Source organism: Pristis pectinata, chromosome 24 (genome assembly GCF_009764475.1).
Source record: "Pristis pectinata isolate sPriPec2 chromosome 24, sPriPec2.1.pri, whole genome shotgun sequence".
In the NCBI taxonomy this organism is placed as follows: Eukaryota; Metazoa; Chordata; class Chondrichthyes; order Rhinopristiformes; family Pristidae; genus Pristis; species Pristis pectinata.
Genome location: NC_067428.1, coordinates 948,683 through 960,908, shown reverse-complemented (window position 1 = coordinate 960,908; position 12,226 = coordinate 948,683). Strand labels below are relative to the sequence as shown.

Below are 12,226 nucleotides of genomic sequence, written 5' to 3'. Positions count from 1 at the left end.
ATATTGAATACTGACGTAAAGTATTCATTAAGTACCTCTGCTATTTCTTCCAGATCCATACACACTTTCCCACTGCTGCACTTGATTGGCCCTATTCTTTTGCATCTCATTCCTCTTGCTCTTCACATACTTGTAGAATGTCTTGGTGTTTTCCTTAATCTTGCCCGCCAAGGCCTTCTCATGTCCCCTCCTGGCTCTCCTAATTTCCTCCTTAAGCTCCTTCCTGTTAGCCTTATACTCTTCCAGATCTCCAACATTACCGAGCTCTCTGTACCTTTTGTAAGCCTTTCTTTTCCTTTTGACTAGATTTATTATAGCCTTTGTACACCACGGTTCCTGTATCCTTTTGTGACTCCCATCTCATTGGATATGCCTATGCAGAACTCCACCCAAATATCCCCTGAATATTTGCCACATTTCTTCCATACTTTTCCTTGAGAGCAACTGTTCCCAATTTAATCTTCCAATTTCCTGCCTGAGAGCCTCATAGTTCCCTTTCTAGTCTGTCTGTTCCTATCCCTCTCCAGTGCTATCGTAAAGGAGATAGAATTATGATCTCTATCTCCAAAATGCTCTCCCACTGAGAGATCTGACACCTGACCAGGTTGATTTCCCAATACCAAATCCAGCGCAGCCTCTCCTCTTGTAGGCCTATCTAACATATTGTGTCAAGAATCCTTCCTGAACACACCTAACAAACTCCACCCCATCCAAACCTCTCACTGTCTGGAGATGCCAATCGATATTTGGGAAATTAAAATCTCCCATCTGAACAACTCTGTTATTCTCACACCTTTCTAGGATCTGCTTCTCAATATCTCTGTTACTATTGGGCAGCCTATAAAAACAAAACACCCAGTAAAGTTATTGACCCCTTCCTGTTCCTAACCTCCACCCACAGAGACTCCGTAGACAGTCCCTCCCTGATGTCCACCTTTTCTGCAGCCGTGACACTATCTCTGATCAACAGTGCCACTCCCCCACCTCTTTTGCCTCCCTCCCTGTCCTTTCTGAAACATCTAAAACCCGGCACTTGAAGGAACCATTCCAGTCCCTGAGCCATCCAAGTCTCCGTAATGGCCACCACATCATAGCTCCAAGTATTGATCCAAGCTCTAAGCTCATCTGCCTTGTTCACAATACTCCTTGTGTTAAAGTAGACACATCTCAAACCGGTCTGAGCACGTCCCTTCTCTATCACCTGCCTATCCTCCCTCTCATACCTACTATTAGCTTTCTCTATTTGCAACCCAAACACCTCTTTCCCCAGTCTCTCCAGTTCGGATCCCACCCCCCAACAAATCTAGTTTAAAGTCCCCCCAGTAGCCTTAGCAAACCTCCCCATCAGGATGTTGGTCCCCCTGAGATTCAAGTGCAACCTGTCCTCTTTGTACAGGTCATACCTGCCCCAAAAGAGGCTCCAATGATCCAGAAATATGAATCCCTGCTCCCTACTCCAATCCCTCAGCCACGCATTTAACCTCCTCCTCATTCTATTCCTATACTCATTGTCACTCGGCACAGGAATCCTGAAATTACTACCTTTGAGGTCCTGCTTCTCAACTTCCTTCCTAACTCCCTATAGTCTTTTTTTCAGGACCTCATTCCTTTCCCTACCTATGTCCTTGGTACCAATATGATTGTGTTATTTTAGGTCCAAGAGCATTATGTTGAGGAGAGACTATGTTAGGAGGCTGGATGTGTTTAATGCACCACAGAATTCCATTGTACAATAGACCCAAGATGTTGAGCACAATGGAACGGGCCTAGGTATAAAGGTAGACAAATCTCCAGGGCCTGACCTGAATACTTAGGAGGCTAGCGAAGAAATTGTGGGAGGCCTAGTTGAGATATTTGCCATGGGTGAGGTACCAGTAGACTGGATGGTAGCGAATGTTGTGTCTTTATTTAAAGTAGGGCGGCTATGAAAAACCTGGGAACTATAGACCAGTCAGTCATAAGAGTCGTACAGCATGGAAGCAGGCCCTTTGGCACAACTGGTTCATGCCGACCAAAGTGCATCATCCAAGCTGGTCCCATTTGCCAGTGTTTGACCCATAACCTTCTAAACCTTTCCAATCCATGTACCTGTCTAACTGTCTTTTAAAAGTTGTACCTGCCTCAACCACTTCCTCTGGCAGCCTCATTCCACATACATACCACTGAACCAGAGCCCTACCTTTGCCCCTCATGATTTTATAAGATCACCTTATAAGATTCCAAGGAATAAAGTCCAAGCCTATCCAGCCTCTCCTTATAACTCAGTCCCTCAAGTCCTAGCAACATCCTTGTAGATCTTTTCTGCACCCTGTCCAGTTTATTAACATCTTCCCTACGCAGGGCGACCAAAACTGAACAGAATACTCCAAGTGCGGCCTCACCAGCATCCTGTATGACCGTACCATGACCTCCCAACTTTTATATTCAATGCCCTGACTTATGTAGGCCAGCGTGCCAAAAGCCTTCACCACCCTGCCTACCTGGGATTGCTCTGAGACTCGCCATAGACTAGATGAACCGAATAGCCTCCTTCAATGATGTAAGAAAACATGCAGTGAGGCTTTAAACTGAATTGAGGGGGAGTTCAGATCAGGTTAAAGCAGTGTCATCATGAGGGTACTCAGGAGCACAGTGTGGTACGGAGAGATGGGGCAGGTAGGCTCAAAGAAGGGGAAGGTGGTAATATCAAAGTTATTTATCTGGATATAGTATGTTTGTAATAAGATAAATAAATGAGTACCAGAATACCTTGCGCTTTTGCCTAAGACTGGGAGCTGAATATTCCAGGAAACTTGAAGTTTCAGGGAAGCAGAACGTGTGGCAGATGAGGTGCGGTGGGAGGGTATTGAATAATGTAGGACAGTTGTGAGAAAACCTTGGCACAGAAGGTCACCAAATGGCAAACAGATGTCAGAAAACATCAGTGAAGTAGCCTTGCTGACCCCTTAACAGTAGGTGTGCTGACAGAATAGCAAGTATTTGAGAAGTAATGAGGACTTGTAACAAAGGTAAAGCTGTAATCATAGGGGACTTCAATCTCATCATACTCTGGAAAAATCAAATTGACAAAGATGTTCTTGAGTAGACTCAACCTAGGAGCAGATTACTTTAAAACTGGCCACATGTAATGCAGTATAATCAATTAGTAACCTCACTAGAGGATATGCTGGAGTAAAGTTATCATAATTTTATATTATGAGCCAAACCTGGGCAAATGGCACCAGCTTGGACAGAAGTCTTGGTTGGCATGGATGAGTTGGACTGAAGGGCCTGCGTTCTGCGCTGTATAACTCTACGGCGCTATTCAGTGTGAACTTGAAGTCTTAAACTTAAAAGGCAATTGCATAGGTATCAGAAAACTGGTAAGGTGGACAGGCAAACCAAATTTAAGTCTGAAATAGCAGGCAGTTTAATAGATATCTTGCAACTTTCAGTCAAAATCATCTTCACGTGGTTCCTCAGAATCAAGGATGACTTGTTTCTGTGGGTTCTTTGGCGAGGCTAATGTACGACCTGTAGATCCTACCGCAGCTCACACCTGCTGTGATGAAATGCTTTGAGAGGTTAGAATTAACTCCTGCCTGGACCTGCTGCAGTTTGCCTCCTGCCACAACAGCAGTGGAAAGGCTGAGCAGCTTCAAGTTCCTGTGCGCCAATATCTCAGAGGATCTATCTTCAGCTCAACACATTGATGCAATCACAAAGAAGGCATGCCAGCGGCTCTACTTCATTTGGGGTATGAGGAGATTTGGTATGTCACCAAAGACTTGCAGATTTCTACAGATGTACGGTGGAGAGCATTCTGACAGGTTGCATCACTGCCTGGTATGGAGGCTTCAATATGCAGGATCGAAAGAGGCTGCAGAGGGTTGTAGACTCAGCCACCTCCATCACAGGCACAACCCTCCCCACCACTGAGGACATCTTCAAGAGGCAGTGCCTCAAGAAGGCAGCTTCCAGCATTAAGGACCCTCACCATCCGGGACATGCCCTCCTCTACCATCATGAGGAGGTACAGGAGCCTGAAGACCCACATTGCTGTCAGATTTCTGAATGGTCCATGAACCCTACCTCATTATTCCTCTTTTGCACTATTTTTTTATTTTTGTAACTTGTAGCAATTTTTGTTTTTGTCTTGCACTGTACTGCTGCCACAAAACAACAAATTTCACAATATATGTCAGTGATAATAAACCTGATACTGAGATGGGGCAGAAGGTGCCTCATGGGAAGAGCGGGTGGGTAATTTTGTGAGGTGGTGCAACTTCCCTGCCATTTCTGTGAGCCTTTGTGTGCTCCTGATGCAAGTACTCGAGGTTCTCAGTGCCTTGTGTGATTCCAGCAGGCAGTGGGAATAAAAAGCAGAACGCTGGAAAAACTCAGCAGATCGGGTAGTATCTGTGGAGGCAAGAGATGTAAGTTAACGTTCCTGGTTGAGACCCTGCATCAGGACTAAGAGGAAAGAGGCTGGTAGGTGATGGGTGGAAACAGATGTGGGGATTTCAGGAGATGGACTTGCCACTAACATTTCTGTGAACCCACAGACTTCCACAGCGACTTCCTTCCCCCCTGCTCCATGCCATCCCTTTTTCTCAATTTCTCCATCTCCATTGCATCTAAGCTCAAGATGAAGCTTCTGCTCCAGGACATCTGAAATGTCCTCCTTCCAGAAACAAGGCTTCCCCTCTGCCATGGTTGATGAAGCCCTCACAGTTCCTCCATTTTCCACACATCTGCTCTCCCCTCTGCAGCCAACACATCTGTCCACAACAGCCATCCCCAGCTTCTGACTGCATATCATTTTAACTCTCTTTTCCACTCCCACACTGATCTGTCGGTCCTCAGCCTTCTCTGTTGCAACAGAGGCAAAATGCAAATTGGAAGAACAACATCCTATGATCTGCTTGGGTTGCTAACAAACTAGTGGTGTGAACATTGAATTTTCCACACCTGGTGCTCCCCTCCCACACATACTCACCTGTCCACCTAGGTTTCTGCTCCCTTTGTTTACCTCTCCCTACCTGGTTCCACCTGCTCATCACCCCCTCACCATCTGGTTCCACCTATCACCTACCACACTCCCTCTCCTCTCCCACCCCACACTGCTGCACACCGGCAGTCTTTCCTCTTCCCCCTCAGTCCTGATGCAGGCTCTCAACACAAAACATCAGCTCACACCTTTTGCCTCCACAGCTGCTGCCTGACCTGCTGAGTTCTTTAAGCATTTTGTTTTCTATTTCAGCAAAAATAAATATGGTCCTTGCAGGCTGGGACACAAGAAATTATATTAGGAAATACAGAAATATTAAGCAAATTCTTGTGTCTATATTCACACCAAAAATCTCAATATGAGGAGTCACAGTTCCAGGGTGAATACAGAACTGAAAGAAATGGGCAAATGTTTTAAAGAAAAAGTACTGGAAAAACTTGCAAGCCTGGAAAATCGATGGATTCCGAGAACCTGATGACCTGCATATCGAGGACTTGAATGAGGTGCCTAACTGGAGAGGCACAGCCTGTTATCTTCCACAATTCCATAGGTTTTACAGTGGTTTCCACAGATTGGAAAGTATCGAATGTAAATGCACAACTAAAGGATGAGAGAGAAAGAAATACCCCAGTTTGTTGTTGATACAAAGCAGTGAGAGCATTGTGGGGGACATGGACAGGCCAAGTGAACGGGCAGGGGTGCTGACGATGGAGGGTAACGTGGGAATTGCTTCAGCCCAAAAAGTGGAAAGGCAAAGTGTTTATTAAATGATGAGAGATTGGAACAGCTGCTGGGGTTTGGAGAAAACTAGGTGAAAGTTACAGCAAGCAAATTAAGCAATATTTCAAGAGGATTTTTATAAGATTTCTTTATTAGTCACATGTACATTGAAACACACAGTGAAATGCATCTTTTTGCATAGAGTGTTCTGGGGGCAGCCCGCAAGTGTTGCCACGTTTCTGGCGCGAACATAACATGCCCACAACTTCCTAACCCCTACGTCTTTGGAATGTGGGAGGAAACTGGAGCACCTGGAGGAAACCCACGCAGACATGAGAATGTACAAACTCCTTACAGCGGCTGGAATTGAACCCGGGTTGCTTTCACTAATAGTGTTACACTAACTGCTACACTACCATGCCTGCCTTTACAGTAGGATTTGAGTTGTCCTGTCGTTGTGTATGGTCCTGTTGGGATGGTTGGTACCTCCAATGTTTTGCACGGCATTGGTTTCTGTATCCAAAGGAGGATGCTTGTGACAGAGTGAGTGCTGTGAAATTTCACCAGGCTGATGTTGGGCAAGGGGAGAAAGTACAGAACAAAAACAACACAGGAGGAGCTCAGCGGGTCAAGCAGGATTCTGCCAGCAATCTGTTTGTGTTGTAGATTCTGGCATTGGCAGGTTCTTTTGTCATTGGGAGAAAGTACAGACTGGGGCTGCACTCCTAGCTTTAGAAGAATGAAAGATGATCTCATTAAGAAGGTTTTCTTAGGGATAAGTACAAGAATAATACTTACCAAATATTGAAAGGCCTGGATAGAGTGGACGTGGAGAGGATGTTTCCAATGGTGGGTGAGTCCAGGACCAGAGCACACAGCCTTAGAATAAAAGGATGTCTCTTTAGAACAGAGCTGAGGAATTTCTTTAGCCAGAGGGTGGTGAACCTGTGGAATTCATTACCACAGATGCTGTGGAGGCCAAGTCATTGGGTATAGTTAAAGGTTCTTGATTAGTAAGGGTGTCAAAGGTTACAGGGAGAAGGCAGGAGAATGGGGTTGAGAGGGAAAAATAAATCAGCCATGATTGAATGACAGAGCAGACCCGATGGGCTGAATGGCCTAATTTCCTCCTATGACTTCTTGTCTTGTTTCCTCTGGCTGGAAAAAAAATAAGCTGCAGATGCTGGAAAATTAAAATAAGAACACAAAATGCCTGAAATACTCAGCAGTCCGGGCAGCATCTGTGGGAAGAGAAACAGAATTAACCTTTCACGTTGAAGAAATGTTTCCTCTGGTTAGTATTACCGTGTAAAAATCACCATCTGAGATGAAGTAGCTCCATGCTCAGATGGACGTTTTGATAATGTTTATGATCAGAGTCACTCATTAATTGATGGGTTATTAAGGCTGAGGTATTGAAGTACCAGACCAAACAAAACGCTGTTTATTGTTCATTCCAGGCGTCTCCCTTGTATGCACCTCTTCCACCAGATCTGTGTGGACCAGTGGTTAGCCACCAGTAAGAAGTGTCCAATTTGTCGAGTGGACATTGAAGCCCAGCTGCCTGTTGACACCTAATTAATCATTGGGAATAAAAGGTAAAGTAATGTTGCACTTGATGTGAAATTTCTGCTTGACAAGTGCAACAGAGGATGGGTGAAGGCACCTTTCTGGTTTGCTCTCTATTGTTAAGGGTTTGAATGACGTGTATAAGCATATTTAGGTGAAACTGTCCTGATTATATACTTACAAATTTTTGGTCTTTGGTCTCTTGTGTGCACTATTGTTGTGAGTAGTTGTAAACAGCCCACTGTATGCTGATATGCTATTACTTAATGATTGATACTTGATGATTTTCTCCAAGATGTTTCTTAGATATGTTCCAAGAATTCTCCACCTTCTCTGTACCCTTTACTCCCCCAGCTGATTTTAGGATTGTCCAAACCCCTACTGATACCGTCTTGATATCTTTGCACCTACATATTTGCTCCTGACTGCTTGTGTTCCCAAAAACAGAATTTCCTTTTTTTTGTTCTCCAGTTCTACCCAGATGACCTCCATTCATTGATTCTTTGAGTACACCATCCCACATCACCTGTGTAATTTTTAACATAACCAGAAATTCTGTACAGCTGCCTTTTTATTCTACCTTGTCTGAAAACCCTTTAGCCAGAAATGCTGGGTTGCCTTTCTTGTCCAACTTTGGAAATTTCCATGATATCGTACTGCCATATGTCTGTCTTCACTGCTTTATCTTATTTCCTGGACTCCTTACACTTGTGCACTGCCAATCTTATATTTCCCTTATTCTAAATTTTGTTTCCTCTGCCTTCCAGACTCATCTGCCACACCCCTATGTTCCATGTCCAATGTTTGCCTCTCTCCTTTCTCAAACTACTGTCAGGTTCTCATCTCCTGACAGACAGCGTAAAATTTCTGCAATGACGGGCAAAGATTCCTGCAGGGATATTGATCCCAGTCGCCTTGAGATGCAACCTGTGATTTAATCTTTTCAACATATTCAATTGTGATTATTTTTTTATTACATAATAGTCCTAATCGCAATATGATAGAATGAGAGACAGTTTAGTTAGAATTTGCAACTCCGGCAAAGCTAATTTTGTAGGGATGAGGCTGGAATTAGATGTTTGGCAGTTTTTCTCTCTCTACAGATGAGGGCTTTCAGTGTTTTGCTTTTATTTCAGATTTTCAGCATCTGCAGTTTTTTTTTCCTTTTCAGAGGTAGATTGGGAAATCAGAATAAAAGTTTTCCACAGTTTTGACCCATAATGGTAAGCATTTAAAGAAATATTTCAGAATATTCCATTGAGAAATAAAACTTAAGTATGATTCTAAGTCTCTCCCTTCAATCTAATACTCTCCTCAACCTCGTCATCCTCGGATATTTCACTTCTCTCTCAGTGAAGTGAACCCCAGGGGTCAGTGCTGACAGAAGGTTGAGGTGCTAGTCGATTGACAGTAGAGGCTTAGAATGGGAGTCAGGGTGTAGTTAACCTGAGGACTGGCTGAGTTTCAGGAAGCAACAATGAATGATCAAAAAACTGATAGAAAAGATTGAGTATAAAATAGCAAGAGATGTAAGTGAAATGATTGTAAGTGGTTTGATAATATGTAAAAATAGTAGAGGGTAATTAAAAAGAAAACTATAGAGACAATTACAGGAGAAATAAAGCATAAACCAGTTAGTTTGCATCTATCTTCACATATCTGATAAAGTTAGCAGGAGGGGGAATGAAGTGTCGAATGGCAGCAAGGAACTTAACCATTGCTGAAGGAATTATTGGGAAGCACAACCAGAGAAATGACCTTGGACATGATAGCCTACGTCCTGCAGAGGTGACGTCAGAAATTGTGGATGCAGTATTGGTTTATTATTGTACTGAGGTCCAGTGAAAAACTTGTCTTACAAACCAATCATACAGGTCAATTCATTACACAGTGCAGTTACATTGAGTTAGTACAGAGTCCATTGATGTAGTACAGGTAAAAACAATAACAGTACAGAGTAAAGTGTCACAGCGACAGAGAAAGTGCAGTGCAATAAGGTGCAAGGTCACAACAAGGTAGATCGTGAGGTCAGAGTCCATCTCATTGTATAAGGGAACCATTCAATAGTCTTATCACAGTGGGTAGAAGCTGTCCTTAAGTCTGGTGGTACATGCCCTCAGGCTCCTGTATCTTCTACCCGATTGAAGAGGAGAGAAGAGAGAATGTCCTGGGTGGGTGGTGACTTTGATTATGCCAGCTGCTTCACCAAGACAAGGAGAGGTAAATACAGAGTCCAAGGAGGGGGAGACTGGTGTCTGTGATGCGCTGGGCTGTGTCCACAACTCTCTGCAGTTTCTTGCGGTCCTGGGCAGAGCAGTTGCCGTACCAAGCTGTGATACATCCAGATAGGATGTTTTCTATAGTCTATCAGTAAAAGTTGGTGAGAGTCAAAGGGGACAAACTGAATTTCTTTAGCCTCCTGAGGAATTAGAGGCGCTGGTGAGCTTTCTTGGCCATGGCATCTACGTGATTTGACCAGGACAGGCTGTTGGTGGTGTTCACTCCCAGGAACTTAAAGATAGGTTTCCAAAAGTCCCTCCCATTTTGCAACAGTCCCAGCAAGATTGTAAATGGGCATAAGTAAAGCTGTTTTAAGAAAGATGAATTGCTGAGGTGAATGAGTTGTACCATAAGGAGAGATGGAGAAAATTTGGCTGATGTTCTCTGGAGTGCAGACTGGTGACGAATGAGAGATGGTATCTCCTCGGGCTGGAGAGCTGAGGAGGAATAATCTCGTGATCTTGGAGCTCAGACTTCTGTGCGATTGGCAAATGGGCCATTGATTGTTTTTGAATCCGGATTCACAAAATTCCCTGGTGTTGATCACCTTTCATTCACTGATTCCTCTAACATTGATCCCTAGGATTCATGGCAAGAAGAGGAAGCTAGTAGATAATGAAGATAGGAATTGAACAAAATTATGAGGAAGGTCGTTGTGCATCGAAACCAGCATCAACTGGTTGGGCCAAGCTGTCGGTTTCTGCCTAATGTTATCCCCATTGAAAGACCTAGAAACATAGGAAAACTACAGCACAAGACAGGCCCTTCAGCCCACAAAGCTGTGCCAAAGATGTCCTGACTTTAGAAATTACTAGGCTTACCCATAGCCCTCTATTTTTCTAAGTTCCATGTACCTATCCAACAGTCTCTTAAAGGACCCTATCGTTTCCGCCTCCACCACCGTTGCCGGCAGCCCATTCCATGCACGCACCACTCTCTGAGTAAAAAACTTACCCCTGACATCTCCTCTATATCTACTCCCCAGCACCTTGAACCTGTGTCCTCTTGTGGCCATCATTTCAGCCCTGGGGAAAAGCCTCTGACTATCCACCCGGTCAATGCCTCTCATCATCTTATACACCTCTATCAGGTCACCTCTCATCCTCCATCACTCCAAGGAGAAAAGGCTGAGTTCCCTCAACCTGCTTTCATAAGGCATGCTCCCCAACCCAGGCAGCATCCTTGTAAATCTCTGCACCGTTTCTATGGCTTCCACATCCTTCCTGTAGTGAGGTGACCAGAACTGAGCACAGTATTCCAAGAGGGATCTGACCAGGGTCCTATATAGCTGCAACATTACCTCTCAGTTCCTAAATTCAGTCCCACAATTGATGCAGGACAATACACTGTATGCTTCCTTCACCACAGAGTCAACCTGTGCAACTACTTTGAGCGTCCTATGGTCTCAGACCCCAAGATCCCTCTGATCCTCCACACTGCCAAGAGTCTTACCATTAATACTATATTCTGCCATCATATTTGACCTACCAAAATGAACCACTTCACATTTCTCTGGGTTGAACGCCATCTGCCACTTCTTAGCCCAGCTTTGCATCCTATCTATATCCCTCTGTAACCTCTGACAGCCCTCCACACTATCCACAACACCTACAACCTTTGTGTCATCAGCAAACTTACTAACCCATCCCTCCACTTCCTTAACCATGTCATTTGTAAAAATCACGAAGAGTAAGGGTCCCAGAACAGATCCCTGAGGCACACCACTGGTCACTGATCTCCATGCAGAATACAACCTGTCAACAACCACTCTTTGCCTTCTGTGGGCCAGCCAGTTCTGGATCCACAAAGCAGTGTCCCCTTGGATCCCATGCCTCCTTACTTTCTCAATAAGCCTTGCATGGGGTACCTTATCAAATGCCTTGCTGAAATCCATATACACTACATTTACTGTTCTCCCTTCATCGATGTGTTTAGTCACATCCTCAAAAAACTCAATCAGGCTCGTAAGACAGGACCTGCCCTTGACAAAGCCATGCTGACTATTCCTAATCATATTATACCTCTCCAAATGTCCATAAATCCTGCCTCTCAGGATCTTCTCCATCAGCTTACCAACCACTGAAGTAAGACTCACTAGGCTATAATTTCCTGTGCTATCTGTACTCCCTTCCTTGAATAAGGGAACAACATCTGCAACCCTCCAGTCCTCCGGAACCTCTCCCGTCCCCATTGATGATGCAAGGATCATCGCCAGAGGCTCAGCAATCTCCTCCCTCGCCTCCCACAGCAGCCTGGGGTACATCTCATCTGGTCCTGGTGTCTTATCCAACTTGATGCTTTTCAAAAGCTCCAGCACCTCCTCTTTCTTAAGCTTTTGCTCAAGCTTTTCAGTCTGCTGCAAGTCATCACTACAATCACCAAGGTCCTTTTCCATAGTGAACACTGAAGTATTAACTGAGTACCTCTGCCATTTCCTCTCGATCCACACACACTTTCCAATTCTTTCACGTCTCATCCTCTTGCTCTTCACATACCTGTAGAATGCTTTGGGGTTTTCCTTAAGCGTAGCGGTTAGTGCAATGCTATTACAGTGCCAGCAATCGGGGTTCGATTCCCGTTGCTGCCTGTAAGGAGTTTGTATGTTCTCCTGTGTCTGCGTGGGTTTCCTCCGGGTGCTCCAGTTTCCTCCCACGTTCCAAAGACATA

General features: G+C 44.5%; 1 protein-coding gene across 1 annotated transcript in view; it reads left to right on the top strand.

The window, feature by feature from the left end:
• The window catches only part of LOC127582630 (E3 ubiquitin-protein ligase Arkadia-like), a 100,383-nt gene that overhangs the window by 85,790 nt on the left and 2,367 nt on the right, over window positions 1–12,226 (top strand). Inside the window, exon 14 of the mRNA XM_052038094.1 lies at window positions 7,171–7,308. Coding sequence (XP_051894054.1) covers window positions 7,171–7,288 — 118 coding nt within the window. The 3' untranslated portion in view covers window positions 7,289–7,308. The remainder of the gene's footprint in view (window positions 1–7,170; window positions 7,309–12,226) is intronic.